A 16,340-nucleotide genomic window follows, 5' to 3' on the forward strand; every position below is an offset into this window, starting at 1 on the left:
GGTGGTCCCGGGGATCGAACCCACTATCTTGGCTTTACAAGCGCCGTGCTCTACCAGCTGAGCTACAGAGGACCACATTCTATTGGAAGGCTAGGTAGAGCTGAGCCTATTGGAAGGCTAGGTAGAGTGGATCCTATTGGAAGGCTAGGTAGAGCTGAGCCTATTGGAAGGCTAGGTAGAGCTGAGCCTATTGGAAGGCTAGGTAGAGCCTATTGGAAGGCTAGGTAGAGCTGAGCCTATTGGAAGGCTAGGTAGAGTGGATCCTATTGGAAGGCTAGGTAGAGCTGAGCCTATTGGAAGGCTAGGTAGAGCTGAGCCTATTGGAAGGCTAGGTAGAGTGGATCCTATTGGAATGCTAGGTAGAGCTGAGCCTATTGGAAGGCTAGGTAGAGTGGATCCTATTGGAAGGCTAGGTAGAGTGGATCCTATTGGAAGGCTAGGTAGAGTGGATCCTATTGGAAGGCTAGGTAGAGCTGAGCCTATTGGAAGGCTAGGTAGAGCTGAGCCTATTGGAAGGCTAGGTAGAGTGGATCCTATTGGAAGGCTAGGTAGAGTGGATCCTATTGGAAGGCTAGGTAGAATGGATCCTATTGGCAGGCTAGATAGAGCTGAGCCTATTGGAAGGCTAGGTAGAGTGGATCCTATTGGAAGGCTAGGTAGAGCTGAGCCTATTGGAAGGCTAGGTAGAGCTGAGCCTATTGGAAGGCTAGGTAGAGCTGAGCCTATTGGAAGGCTAGGTAGAGTGGATCCTATTGGAAGGCTAGGTAGAGCTGAGCCTATTGGAAGGCTAGGTAGAGTGGATCCTATTGGAAGGCTAGGTAGAGTGGATCCTATTGGAAGGTAGAGCTGAGCCTATTGGAAGGCTAGGTAGAGTGGATCCTATTGGAAGGCTAGGTAGAGTGGATCCTATTGGAAGGCTAGATAGAGCTGAGCCTATTGGAAGGCTAGGTAGAGCTGAGCCTATTGGAAGGCTAGGTAGAGCTGAGCCTATTGGAAGGCTAGGTAGAGTGGATCCTATTGGAAGGCTAGGTAGAGCTGAGCCTATTGGAAGGCTAGGTAGAGCTGAGCCTATTGGAAGGCTAGGTAGAGCTGAGCCTATTGGAAGGCTAGGTAGAGCTGAGCATATTGGAAGGCTAGGTAGAGCTGAGCCTATTGGAAGGCTAGGTAGAGTGGATCCTATTGGAAGGCTAGGTAGAGTGGATCCTATTGGAAGGCTAGGTAGAGTGGATCCTATTGGCAGGCTAGATAGACCTGAGCCTATTGGAAGGCTAGGTAATGTGGATCCTATTGGAAGGCTAGGTAGAGCTGAGCCTATTGGAAGGCTAGGTAGAGCTGAGCCTATTGGAAGGCTAGGTAGAGCTGATCCTATTGGAAGGCTAGGTAGAGTGGATCCTATTGGAAGGCTAGGTAGAGCTGAGCCTATTGGAAGGCTAGGTAGAGCTGATCCTATTGGAAGGCTAGGTAGAGTGGATCCTATTGGAAGGCTAGGTAGAGCTGATCCTATTGGAAGGCTAGGTAGAGCTGAGCCTATTGGAAGGCTAAGTAGAGCTGAGCCTATTGGAAGGCTAGGTAGAGTGGATCCTATTGGAAGGCTAGGTAGAGTGGATCCTATTGGAAGGCTAGGTAGAGCTGAGCCTATTGGAAGGCTAGGTAGAGCTGATCCTATTGGAAGGCTAGGTAGAGTGGATCCTATTGGAAGGCTAGGTAGAGCTGATCCTATTGGAAGGCTAGGTAGAGCTGAGCCTATTGGAAGGCTAAGTAGAGCTGAGCCTATTGGAAGGCTAGGTAGAGTGGATCCTATTGGAAGGCTAGGTAGAGTGGATCCTATTGGAAGGCTATTTTCCAGATTGACTGACCTTCATGTCTTTAAGTAATGATGGACTGTCTTTTCTCTTTGCTTATTTGAGCTGTTCTTGCCATAATATGGACTTGGTCTTTTACCAAATAGGGCTATCTTCTGTATACCCCCCTACCTTGTCACAACACAACTGATTGGCTCAAACGCATTAAGAAGGAAAGAAATTCCACAATGTGCTTTTAACAAGGCACACCTGTTAATTGAAATGCATTCCAGGTGACTACCTCATGAAGCTGGTTGAGAGAATGCCAAGCGTGTGCAAAGCTGTCATCAAGGCTAAAGGCGGCTACTTTGAAGAATCTAAAATCCCAAATTTGTTTTAACACTTTTTTGGTTACTATATGTGTTATTTCATAGTTTTGATGTCTTCACTATTATTCTACAATGTAGAAAATAGTAAAAAAAATAAAGAAAAACCCTTGAATGAGTAGGTGTGTCCAAACTTTTGACTGGTACTGTATATTTATATACATTCTAACGGACCTATATAAATATATAAATTATAATGGATCTAAATATTTTCAAATAACTGCCCTTTTTCCCGCAAATAGATTTTGACAATTGGATGCTACAGACAAGGGAAATGACACCTACGGTGATGATGTCGTAGTTTCCTGCCGTGACCATCTTGTGCGACGACACCACGGCGGTCAGCGGATCGATGCTGAACTTCTCATCATCGTTACCCCCGACGATACTATATGTGATGTTGCCGTTGGTGTCCAGGTCGCGGTCGGACGCAATCACCCGATAGATGGGGTCACCGCGCTTGTTCCGGTCGCGTTCCGGTAAGCTGATCCGGTAGACGGACTCTGTGAAGATGGGGGCGTTGTCGTTTTCATCCTGGATGTGGACTATGACCCACACAGTGGAGAGACGGGACATCACTGGACTGTCCATAACCGTTACCTGGGGACAGAGACAGAACACACACATTATAGAATATGAATCTACAGTCCAAACACCTGTCAATATCATCCAGTCTGTCACCATTACCTGGACACATACACACATTAGGTATATAAAGTAATCATGAATTGACAATAATTAATTGTCATCCAGAACTATTTATCACATGGCCAACTATTAACTAGCCCAGAAAGAATTAGCCCTGTGTCCTCATCACTAAAGCATCTGATTGGAATCAGCCTAGACTACAGGAAGTAGTATATTAGGAAAAAAAATCAAAAGGAAACTAATCCTTTTAACATTTACATTTTACATTTTAGTCATTTAGCAGACGCTCTTCTCCAGAGCGACTTACAGGTAGTGAGTGCATACATTATTATTTTTACAATATTTTTTCATACTGGCCCCCCGTGGGAATTGAACCCACAACGCCAAAACCGCCATAAAAAAGCCAGACTACGGTTTGCAACTGCACATGGGGACAAAGATCGTACTTTTTGGAGAAATGTCCTCTGGTCTGACGAAACGAAAAATAGAAATGTTTGGCCATAATGACCATCGTTACGTTTGGAGGAAAAAGCCGAAGAACACCATCCCAACCGTGAAGCATGGGGGTGGCAGCATCATGCTGTGGGGGTGCTTTGCTGCAGGAGGGACTGGTGCACTTCACAAAATAGATGGCATCATGAGGAAGGAAGATTATGTGGCTATATTGAAGCAACATCTCAAGACATCAGTCAGGAAGTTAAAGCTTGGTCGCAAATGGGTCTTCCAAATGGACAATGACCCCAAGCATACTTCCAAAGTTGTGGCAAAATGGCTTTAGGACAACAAAGTCAAGGTATTGGAGTGGCCATCACAAAGCCCTGACCTCAATCCTATAGAACATTTGTGGGCAGAACTGAAAAAGCATGTGCGAGCAAGGAGGCCTACAAACCTGACTCAGTTACACCAGCTCTGTCAGGAGGAAGGCTCAGTTCTAGGCCCTCTCCTATTCTCGCTATACACCAAGTCACTTGGCTCTGTCATATCCTCACATGGCCTCTCCTATCATTGCTACGCTGACGACACACAACTAATCTTCTCCTTTCCCCCTTCTGATAACCAGGTGGCGAATCGCATCTCTGGCAGACATATCAGTGTGGATGACGGATCACCACCTCAAGCTGAACCTTGGCAAGACGGAGCTGCTCTTCCTCCCGGGGAAGGACTGCCTGTTCCATGATCTCGCTATCACGGTTGACAACTCCGTTGTGTCCTCCTCCCAGAGTGCGAAGAGCCTTGGCGTGACCCTGGACAACACCTTGTCGTTCTCCGCTAACATCAAGGCGGTGACCCGATCCTGTAGGTTCATGCTCTACAACATTCGGAGAGTACGACCCTGCCTTACACAGGAAGCGGCACAGGTCCTAATCCAGGCACTTGTCATCTCCCGTCTGGATTACTGCAACTCGCTGTTGGCTGGGCTCCCTGCCTGTGCCATTAAACCCCTACAACTCATCCAGAATGCCGCAGCCCGTCTGGTGTTCAACCTTCCCAAGTTCTCTCACGTCACCCTGCTCCTCCGCACACTCCACTGGCTTCCAGTTGAAGCTCGCATCTGCTACAAGACCATGGTGCTTGCCTACGGAGCTGTGAGGGGAACGGCACCTCCGTACCTTCAGGCTCTGATCAGTCCCTACACCCAAACGAGGGCATTGCGTTCATCCACCTCTGGCCTGCTGGCTCCCCTACCTCTGCGGAAGCATAGTTCCCGCTCAGCCCAGTCAAAAACATTGTATAGTGGTTATCCCACTGGCTATAAGGTGAATGCACCTATTTGTAAGTCGCTCTGGATAAGAGCGTCTGCTAAATGACGTAAATGTAAATGTAAATGTGAGGAATGGGCCAAAATTCACCCAACATATTGTGGGAAGCTTGTGGAAGGCTACCCGAAACGTTTGACCCAAGTTAAACAATTTAAAGGCAATGCTACCAAATACTAATTGAGTGTATGTAAACTTCTGACCCACTGGGAATGTGATGAAAGAAATAAAAAGCTTAAATAAATCATTCTCTCTACTATTATTCTGACATTTCACATTCTTAAAATTAAGTGGTGATCCTTACTGACCTAAGACAGGGAATTTTTACTAGGATTAAATGTCAGGAATTGTGAAAAACTGAGTTTAAATGTATTTGGCTAAATGTATTAAATGTATTCCGACTTCAAATATATACACAGGCTCAGTTCCAGGGTCAGTGACTATATACAGTTCCAGGGTCAGTAGCTATATACAGGGTCAGTTCCGGGGTCAGTAGCTATATACAGGGTCAGTTCCAGGGTCAGTAGCTATATACAGTTCCAGGGTCAGTAGCTATATACAGGGTCAGTTCCGGGGTCAGTAGCTATATACAGGGTCAGTTCCAGGGTCAGTAGCTATATACAGGGTCAGTTCCGGGGTCAGTAGCTATATACAGGGACAGTTCCAGGGTCAGTAGCTATATACAGGGTGAGTTCCAGGGTCAGTAGCTATATACAGGGACAGTTCCAGGGTCAGTAGCTATATACAGGGTCAGTTCCAGGGTCAGTAGCTATATACAGGGACAGTTCCAGGGTCAGTAGCTATATACAGGGTCAGTTCCAGGGTCAGTAGCTATATACAGGGTCAGTAGCTATATACAGGGACAGTTCCAGGGTCAGTAGCTATGTACAGGGACAGTTCCAGGGTCAGTAGCTATATACAGGGTCAGTTCCAGGGTCAGTAGCTATATACAGGGACAGTTCCAGGGTCAGTAGCTATATACAGGGTCAGTAGCTATATACAGGGTCAGTAGCTATATACAGGGACAGTTCCAGGGTCAGTAGCTATATACAGTTCCAGGGTCAGTAGCTATATACAGGGACAGTTCCAGGGTCAGTAGCTATATACAGGGACAGTTCCAGGGTCAGTAGCTATATACAGGGTCAGTTCCAGGGTCAGTAGCTATATACAGGGACAGTTCCAGGGTCAGTAGCTATATACAGTTCCAGGGTCAGTAGCTATATACAGGGACAGTTCCAGGGTCAGTAGCTATATACAGGGTCAGTAGCTATATACAGGGTCAGTAGCTATATACAGGGTCAGTAGCTATATACAGGGACAGTTCCAGGGTCAGTAGCTATGTACAGGGACAGTTCCAGGGTCAGTAGCTATATACAGGGTCAGTTCCAGGGTCAGTAGCTATATACAGGGACAGTTCCAGGGTCAGTAGCTATATACAGGGTCAGTAGCTATATACAGGGTCAGTAGCTATATACAGGGACGGTTCCAGGGTCAGTAGCTATATACAGTTCCAGGGTCAGTAGCTATATACAGGGACAGTTCCAGGGTCAGTAGCTATATACAGGGACAGTTCCAGGGTCAGTAGCTATATACAGGGTCAGTTCCAGGGTCAGTAGCTATATACAGGGTCAGTTCCAGGGTCAGTAGATATATACAGGGTCAGTTCCAGGGTCAGTAGCTATATACAGGGTCAGTCCCAGGGTCAGTAGTTATATACAGTTCCAGGGTCAGTAGCTATATACAGGGACAGTTCCAGGGTCAGTAGCTATATACAGGGACAGTTCCAGGGTCAGTAGCTATATACAGTTCCAGGGTCAGTAGCTATATACAGGGTCGGTTCCAGGGTCAGTAGCTATATACAGGGTCAGTTCCAGGGTCAGTAGCTATATACAGTTCCAGGGTCAGTAGCTATATACAGGGTCAGTTCCAGGGTCAGTAGCTATATACAGGGTCAGTTCCAGGGTCAGTAGCTATATACAGGGTCAGTAGCTATATACAGGGTCAGTTCCAGGGTCAGTAGCTATATACAGTTCCAGGGTCAGTAGCTATATACAGGGTCAGTAGCTATATACAGGGTCAGTTCCAGGGTCAGTAGCTATATACAGTTCCAGGGTCAGTAGCTATATACAGGGTCAGTAGCTATATACAGGGACAGTTCCAGGGTCAGTAGCTATATACAGGGTCAGTTCCAGGGGTCAGTAGCTATATACAGGGACAGTTCCAGGGTCAGTAGCTATATACAGGGACAGTTCCGGGGTCAGTAGCTATATACAGGGACAGTTCCAGGGCCAGTAGCTATATACAGGGTCAGTTCCAGGGTCAGTAGCTATATACAGGGTCAGTAGCTATATACAGGGACAGTTCCAGGGTCAGTAGCTATATACAGGGTCAGTAGCTATATACAGGGACAGTTCCAGGGTCAGTAGCTATATACAGGGTCAGTAGCTATATACAGGGACAGTAGCTATATACAGGGACAGTTCCGGGGTCAGTAGCTATATACAGGGACAGTTCCAGGGTCAGTAGCTATATACAGGGTCAGAAGCTATATACAGGGTCAGTAGCTATATACAGGGTCAGTAGCTATATACAGGGTCAGTAGCTATATACAGGGTCAGTAGCTATATACAGGGTCAGTAGCTATATACAGGGACAGTTCCGGGGTCAGTAGCTATATACAGGGTCAGTAGCTATATACAGGGACAGTTCCGGGGTCAGTAGCTATATACAGGGTCAGTAGCTATATACAGGGACAGTTCCGGGGTCAGTAGCTATATACAGGGTCAGTAGCTATATACAGGGTCAGTTCCAGGGTCAGTAGCTATTTACAGGGACAGTTCCGGGGTCAGTAGCTTTATACAGGGACAGTTCCGGGGTCAGTAGCTATATACAGGGTCAGTTCCAGGGTCAGTAGCTATATACAGGGACAGTTCCAGGGTCAGTAGCTATATACAGGGACAGTTCCGGGGTCAGTAGCTATATACAGGGACAGTTCCAGGGTCAGTAGCTATATACAGGGACAGTTCCAGGGTCAGTAGCTATATACAGGGACAGTTCCGGGGTCAGTAGCTATATACAGGGTCAGTTCCAGGGTCAGTAGCTATATACAGGGTCAGTTCCGGGGTCAGTAGCTATATACAGGGTCAGTTCCAGGGTCAGTAGCTATATACAGGGTCAGTTCCAGGGTCAGTAGCTATATACAGGGTCAGTAGCTATATACAGGGTCAGTAGCTATATACAGGGTCAGTTCCAGGGTCAGTAGCTATATACAGGGACAGTTCCGGGGTCAGTAGCTTTATACAGGGTCAGTAGCTATATACAGGGACAGTTCCAGGGTCAGTAGCTATATACAGGGTCAGTAGCTATATACAGGGACAGTTCCGGGGTCAGTAGCTATATACAGGGTCAGTAGCTATATACAGGGTCAGTTCCAGGGTCAGTATCTATATACAGGGTCAGTTCCAGGGTCAGTAGTTATATACAGGGACAGTTCCAGGGTCAGTAGCTATATACAGTCAGTTCCAGGGTCAGTAGCTATATACAGGGACAGTTCCAGGGTCAGTAGCTATATACAGGGACAGTTCCAGGGTCAGTAGTTATATACAGTTCCAGGGTCAGTAGCTATATACAGGGACAGTTCCAGGGTCAGTAGCTATATACAGGGACAGTTCCGGGGTCAGTAGCTATATACAGGGTCAGTTCCAGGGTCAGTAGCTATATACAGGGTCAGTAGCTATATACAGGGTCAGTAGCTATATACAGGGTCAGTTCCAGGGTCAGTAGCTATATACAGGGACAGTTCCAGGGTCAGTAGCTATATACAGGGTCAGTTCCAGGGTCAGTAGCTATATACAGGGACAGTTCCAGGGTCAGTAGCTATATACAGTTCCAGGGTCAGTAGCTATATACAGGGTCAGTTCCAGGGTCAGTAGCTATATACAGGGTCAGTTCCAGGGTCAGTAGCTATATACAGGGTCAGTAGCTATATACAGGGTCAGTTCCAGGGTCAGTAGCTATATACAGGGACAGTTCCAGGGTCAGTAGCTATATACAGGGTCAGTTCCAGGGTCAGTAGCTATATACAGGGACAGTTCCAGGGTCAGTAGCTATATACAGGGACAGTTCCAGGGTCAGTAGCTATATACAGGGTCAGTTCCAGGGTCAGTAGCTATATACAGGGACAGTTCCAGGGTCAGTAGCTATATACAGGGTCAGTTCCAGGGTCAGTAGCTATATACAGGGTCAGTTCCAGGGTCAGTAGCTATATACAGGGACAGTTCCAGGGTCAGTAGCTATATACAGGGACAGTTCCAGGGTCAGTAGCTATATACAGTTCCAGGGTCAGTAGCTATATACAGGGACAGTTCCAGGGTCAGTAGCTATATACAGGGACAGTTCCAGGGTCAGTAGCTATATACAGGGTCAGTTCCAGGGTCAGTAGCTATATACAGGGTCAGTTCCAGGGTCAGTAGCTATATACAGGGACAGTTCCAGGGTCAGTAGCTATATACAGGCTCAGTTCCAGGGTCAGTAGCTATATACAGGGTCAGTTCCAGGGTCAGTAGCTATATACAGGGTCAGTTCCAGGGTCAGTAGCTATATACAGTTCCAGGGTCAGTAGATATATACAGGGTCAGTTCCAGGGTCAGTAGCTATATACAGGGTCAGTTCCAATAGAGATCTAACTCAGTTACCCCTCAGACACGGCCACAACACCAGCTACGCCGGTTGATTCACTCTGTCTGTTGATAGGTACAGTATATACCAGTTGATTCACTCTGTTGATAGGTACAGTATATACCAGTTGATTCACTCTGTTGATAGGTACAGTATATACCAGTTGATTCACTCTGTTGATAGGTGCAGTATATACCAGTTGATTCACTCTGTTTGTTGATAGGTACAGTATATACCAGTTGATTCACTCTGTTGATAGGTACAGTATATACCAGTTGATTCACTCTGTTGATAGGTACAGTATATACCAGTTGATTCACTCTGTCTGTTGATAGGTACAGTATATACCAGTTGATTCACTCTGTTGATAGGTACAGTATATACCAGTTGATTCACTCTGTTGATAGGTACAGTATATACCAGTTGATTCACTCTGTTGATAGGTACAGTATATACCAGTTGATTCACTCTGTTTGTTGATAGGTACAGTATATACCAGTTGATTCACTCTGTTGATAGGTACAGTATATACCAGTTGATTCACTCTGTTGATAGGTACAGTATATACCAGTTGATTCACTCTGTTGATAGGTACAGTATATACCAGTTGATTCACTCTGTCTGTTGATAGGTACAGTATATACCAGTTGATTCACTCTGTCTGTTGATAGGTACAGTATATACCAGTTGATTCACTATGTCTGTTGATAGGTACAGTATATACCAGTTGATTCACTCTTTGTTGATAGGTACAGTATATACCAGTTGATTCACTCTTTGTTGATAGGTACAGTATATACCAGTTGATTCACTCTTTGTTGATAGGTACAGTATATACCAGTTGATTCACTCTGTTGATAGGTACAGTATATACCAGTTGATTCACTCTTTGTTGATAGGTACAGTATATACCCACACACATCCTACACACACACACACACACAGGTTAGTGTACCTCTAGGAAGTGCTCAGCTTGCTGCTCTCTGTCCAGTTTCCTGGATGTTGTTGTTATCAGACCTGAAGAACAGAATAAAACACAGTTAACATACAGTACATGGAAAGAAAAGGGGGATACCTAGTCAGTTGTACAACTGAATGCATTCAACTGAAATGTGTCTTCTGCATTTAACCCCACCCCTCTGAATCAGAGAGGTGCAGGGAGCTGCCTTAATCCACGTCCACGTCATCGGCGCCCGGGGAACAGTGGGTGAACTGCCTTGCTCAGGGGCAGAATGACAGATTTTTACTGGCCCAACGCTCCAACGGTCTAGTGTGTGTGTGTGTGTGTGTGTGTGTGTGTGTGTGTGTGTGTGTGTGTGTGTGTGTGTGTGTGTGTGTGTACACATTTTACTATACTGGTCAGTACCAAACGTCCTCACAAGAATAGTAAACCAACTAAAATCCAGAGACGTAAGGCTAAAAAGGCTATTTTAGGCTTATGGCTAGAATTAGGGTTAGGGTTAGATTTAGGGGTTAGGTTTAGGGTTAGTGTTAGGGGTTAATGTTAGAGTTAAGGTTAGTTTTAGGGCTAGGTTTAGGGGTTAGGGAAAATAGGATTTAGAATGGGACTGAATTGTTGGTCCCCAAAAAGTACTCACAAGTATAGTAAGACATAGCTGTGTGTGTGTGTGTGTGTGTGTGTGTTTGCTTTAGCTCAGTGGGATAACATAGTCTTAGCCCTATACTACAAATCAGGTTTGAGGAGTTTCCGAGGTAATGTTGGTCAACTCTGAGTTCAACTCGGGATAACTGGTAATACGAAAGTGGCTCACCTTTTAGCCAGGTACATTTCTATGGCAACAAATCCTTCAGAACTAACCTGCTCTGGGGCAGGCTAACTCAGGGCTAACTCGGGGCTAACTCAGGGATAACTCAGGGATAACTCGGGGCTAACTCAGGGCTAACTCAGGGATAACTCAGGGATAACTCAGGGCTAACTCATTTTATCCTGAATTAGGTGTCTGAGTCGCGAGCTGAAGACCAATTCAATCAGATTCCCTCCCTCTCGCAAATATTGTATCAAATGTTTGTTTTTTGTGTTAAAAATAGTCATGTTAAAATACCCATCACCTTACACATTTAGTAATGACAGAATGCATTAGAAACTTCATGCACAGTAAAACCTTCGTATGACTTAATACACTCATTTTATCGATAAGAGCGGGAAAAGGTGGTTGTGCCAAAGCACAGCCAAGACAGCATGACGCTAGGTTATCAAATTAAAACCTGTTTCACAGCATAGCCTGATGAATTTGCAAGATAACTTTTCTTTCATTTTGATTTGTGGCCCTGACTTGCTCGTGGGGATGGATGTTTCAGCATTGTCTCAATGAAGTGTTCAGCGTTCGACTAGCCATGTGAGACATGCACGCGCCGTTACAAGCCTGCTAGAGTTAGCGTCAGGGGGGACGAGTACCACCGTCGTAGTGCGGATGAAGCCTGAGCTGAAATGTGAAGCTAACTGAAGATGGCTAGCTTTAGAAACCCCTGAGTAGATATAGCTTCCTTTCATAGTGTACCCCTCAGGGTTCACACTGCAGCAGAACTGGTCAGTGGTTTGGTTACTCTTGCGTAGCCATAACTCCAAAAGCACATCGTTCCCCTTGGAGGCCTGGAGAATTTTGTATTAGCAGAAACGGTTTGAATGAACCGCCTGCTCCCAGTGGCAGGATTTGTATTGGATGTTACATTTCAAGAACCATCCCCCTACATGCACGTTGATGCTTCAACACCCGATGTCACAGGAAGGCCAAAAAAAATCATCAAGGACATCAACCACCCGAGCCACTGCCTGTTCACCCCGCTATCATCCAGAAGGCGAGGTCAGTACAGGTGCATCAAAGCTGGGACCAAGAGACTGAAAAACAGCTTCTATCTCCAGGCCATCAGACTGTTAAATAGCCATCACCAGCCAGCCTCCACCCAGTACCCTGCCCTGAACTTAGTCACTGTCACTAGCCGGCTACAACCTGGTTACTCAACCCTGCACCTTAGAGGCTGCTGCCCTATGTACATAGACATGGAATCACTGGTCACTTTAATAATGGAACACTAGTCACTTTAATAATGTTTACATACTGCTTTACTCATCTCATATGGATATACTGTATTCTATTCTACTGTATTTTAGTCTATGCCACTCCGACATTGCTTGTCCTAATATTTATATATTTCTTAATCAATCAATCAATCACATTTTATTTATAAAGCCCTTTTTACATCAGCAGATGTCACAAAGTGCTATACAGAAGCCCAGCCTAAAACCCCAAACAGCAGGAAAAAGGGCTTCAGCTAGGAAAAACTCCCTAGAAAGGCAGGAACCTAGGAAGAAACCTAGAGAGGAACCAGGCTCTGAGGGGTGGCCAGTCCTCTTCTGGCTGTGCCGTGTGGAGATTATAACAGTACATGGCCATTAAGGCCAGATTATTCTCCAAGATGTTCAAACGTTCATAGATGACCAGCAGGGTCAAATAATAATTACAGTGGTTGTAGAGGTTGCAACAGGTCAGTACATCAGGAGTAAATGTCACTTGGCTTTTCATAGCCGGGCATTTAGAGGTTGAAATAGCAGGTGCGGTAGAGAGAGAGAGTTTAAAACAGCAGGTCTGGGACAAGGTAGCACGTCCAGTGAACAGGTCAGGGTTCCATAGCCGCAGGCAGAAGAGTGGAAACTGGAGCAGCAGCACGACCAGGTGGACTGGGGACAGCAAGGAGTCATCAGGCCAGGTAGTCCTGAGGCATGGTCCTAGGGCTCAGGTCCTCCAGGATGGGAGGGAGTGAGAGAGAATTAGAGGGAGCATACTTAAATTCACACAGGACACCAGATAAGACAGGAGAATAACACCAGATATAACAGATTGACCCTAGCCCCCCGGCACATAGACTATTGCAGCATAGATACTGGAGGCTGAGACGGGGGGGTCGGGAGACACTGTGGCCTCGTCCGACGATACCCCCGGACAGGGCCAACCAGGCAGGATATAACCCCACCCACTTTGCCAAAGCACAGCCCCCACACCACCAGAGGGATATCAACAGACCACCAACCTACTACCCTGAGACAAGGCTGAGTATAGCCCACGAAGATCTCCTCCACCGCACGACCCCAAGGGGGCGACAAACCGGACAGGAAGATCACGTCAGTGACTCAACCCACTCAAGTGACCCACCCCTCCTAGGGACGGCATGGAAAGCACTAGTAAGCCAGTGACTCAGCCCCCGTAATAGGGACAGAGGCAGAGAATCCCAATGGAGAGACAGGAGCCGGCCAGGCAGAGACAGCAAGGGCGGTTTGTTGCTTCAGTGCCTTTCCGTTCACCTTCGCACCCCTGGGCCAGACTAAACTCAATCATAGGACCTACTGAAGAGATGAGTCTTCAGTAAAGACTTAAAGGTTGAGACGGAGTCTGCGTCTCTCACATGGACATAAAAATTGAGCTCTATAGGAGAAAGCCCTGCCTCCAGCTGTTTGCTTAGAAATTCTAGGGACAATAAGGAGGCCTGCGTCTTGTGACCGTAACGTACGTGTAGGTATGAACAGCAGGACTAAATCAGAGAGATAGGTAGGAGCAAGCCCATGTAATGCTTTGTAGGTTAGCAGTAAAACCTTGAAATCAGCCCTAGCCTTAACAGGAAGCCAGTGTAGAGAGGCTAGCACTGGAGTAATATGATCACATTGTTTTGGTTCTAGTCAGGATTCTAGCAGCCGTGTTTAGCACTAACTGAAGTTTATTTAGTGCCTTATCCGGGTAGCAGAGAATTGCAGTAGTCTAATCTAGAAGTGACAAAAGCATGGATTAGCTTTTCTGCATCATTTTTGGACAAAAAGTTTCTGATTTTTGCAATGTTACGAAGATGGAAAGAAGCTGTCCTTGAAATATTCTTGATATGTTCGTCAAAAGAGAGATCAGGGTCCAGAGTAACGCAGAGGTCCTTCACAGTTTCTTTTGAGACGACTGTACAGACATCAAGACTAATTGTCAGATCCAACAGAAGATCTCTTTGTTTCTTGGGACCTAGAACGAGCATCTCTGTTTTGTCCGAGTTTAAAAGTAAAACATTTGCCTCCATCCACTTCCTTATGTCTTAAACACAGGCTTCCAGGGAAGGCAATTTTGGGGCTTCACTATGTGTCATCGAAATGTAGAGCTGTGTGTCGTCCGCATAGCAATGAAAGTTAACATTGTGTTTCTGAATGACATCACCAAGAGGTAGAATATATAGTGAAAACAATAGTGGTCCTAAAACGGAACCTTGAGGAACACCGAAAATTACAATTGATTTGTCAGAGGACAAACCATCCACAGAGACAAACTGATATCTTTCAGACAGATAAGATCTAAACCAGGCAAGAACTTGTCTGTGTCGACCAATTAGGGTTTCCAGTCTCTCCAAAAGAATGTGGTGATCGATGGGGTCAAAAGCAGCACTAAGGTCTAGGAGCACGAGGACAGATGCAGAGCCTTGGTCTGACGCCATTAAACAGTCATTTGCCACCTTCACAAGTGCAGTCTCAGTGCTATGATGGGGTCTAAAACCAGACTGAAGCGTTTCTTATACATTATTTGTCTTCAGGAAGGCAGTGAGTTGCTGCACAACAGCTTTTTCTAAAAATGTTGAGAGGAATGAGAGATTCGATATAGGCCGATAGTTGTTTACATTTTCTCGGTCAAGGTTTAGCTTTTTCAAGAGGCTTTATTACTGCCACTTTTAGTGAGTCTGGTACACATCCAGTGGATAGGGAGCCATTTATCATGTTCAACATAGGAGGGCCAAGCACAGGAAGTAACTCTTTCAGTAGTTTAGTTGGAATAGGGTCCAGTATGCAGCTTAAAGATTTAGAGGCCAAGACTATTTTCATGAATATGTCAAGAGATATTGGATAAAAAAAACTTGAGTGTCTCCATTGATCCTAGGTTCTGGCAGTTTTGTGCAGACTCAGGACAGCTGAGCTTTGGAGAAATACGCAGATTCAAAGAGGAGTCTGTAATTTGCTTTCTAATGATCATGATCTTTTCGTCAAAGAAGTTCATGTATTCATCACTGCTGAAGTGAAAGGCATCCTCTCTTGGGGAATGCTGCTTTTTAGTTAGCTTTGCAACAGTATCAAATAGAAATGTTGGATTGTTCTTATTCTCCTCAATTAGGTTGGAAAATAGGATGATCGAGCAGCAGTGAGGGCTCTTCGATATTGCTCTGTACTTTCTTTCCAAGCTAGTAGGAAGACTTCCAGTTTGGTGGAGCGCCATTTCCGTTACAATTTTCTGGAGGCTTGCTTCAGGGCTCGGGTATTTTCTGTATACCAGGGAGCTAGTTTCTTGTGACAAATGTTTTTTTGTTTTTAGGTGTGCGACTGTATCTAGGGTATTACACAAGGTTAAATTTAGATCCTCAGTTAGGTCGTTAACTGATTTGTGTACTCCCGACGTCCTTGAGTAGGTGGAGGGAGTCTGGACGGGCCTCTAGGAATCTTTGGGTTGTCCGAGAATTTATAGCACGGCTTTTGATGGGCCTTGGTTGGGGTCTGAGCAGATTGTTTGTTGCGATTGCAAACATAATAAGATGGTGGTCCGATAGTCCAGGGTTATGAGGAAAAACATTTAGATCCACAATATTTATTCCACGGGACAAAACTAGATCCAGGGTATGACTGTGGCAATGAGTAGGTCCGGAGACATGTTGGACAAAACCCACTGAGTCGATGATGGCTCCGAAAGCCTTTTGGAGTGGGTCTGTGGACTTTTCCATGTGAATATTATCTGCTTTAAATGTGTGTGTATTGTTGTGAATTGTTAAATACTACTGCACTGTTGGAGCTAGAAACACAATCATTTTGCTACACCCACAATAACATCTGCTAAATATGTGTATGTGACCATTTGATTTGATTTGATTTGATATGTTATCATCACTGTTCTCAGACCGGGTAGGACACATTTTGCAGAGTTGTTCACTATGCCAGGTTGTTCCCTATGCCAGGTTGTTCCCTATGCCAGGTTGTTCCCTATGCCAGGTTGTTCCCTATGCCAGGTTGTTCCCTATGCCAGGTTGTTCACTATGCCAGGTTGTTCCCTATGCCAGGTTGTTCCCTA

At 45.6% G+C, this 16,340-nt stretch overlaps 1 protein-coding gene across 1 annotated transcript in view; it reads right to left on the minus strand.

Moving 5' to 3' along the window:
• LOC311099906 (protocadherin Fat 3-like) overlaps positions 1-16,340 on the minus strand; it is a gene marked incomplete at both ends in the record, with an annotated part of 292,315 nt that overhangs the window by 159,538 nt on the left and 116,437 nt on the right. The window contains 2 exons of the mRNA XM_084140624.1: positions 2,453-2,767; positions 10,205-10,266. Coding sequence (XP_083996750.1) covers positions 2,453-2,767; positions 10,205-10,266 — 377 coding nt within the window. The remainder of the gene's footprint in view (positions 1-2,452; positions 2,768-10,204; positions 10,267-16,340) is intronic.

This window comes from Coregonus lavaretus, assembly GCF_964263955.1.
Source record: "Coregonus lavaretus genome assembly, chromosome: 24".
NCBI lineage: Eukaryota > Metazoa > Chordata > Actinopteri > Salmoniformes > Salmonidae > Coregonus > Coregonus lavaretus.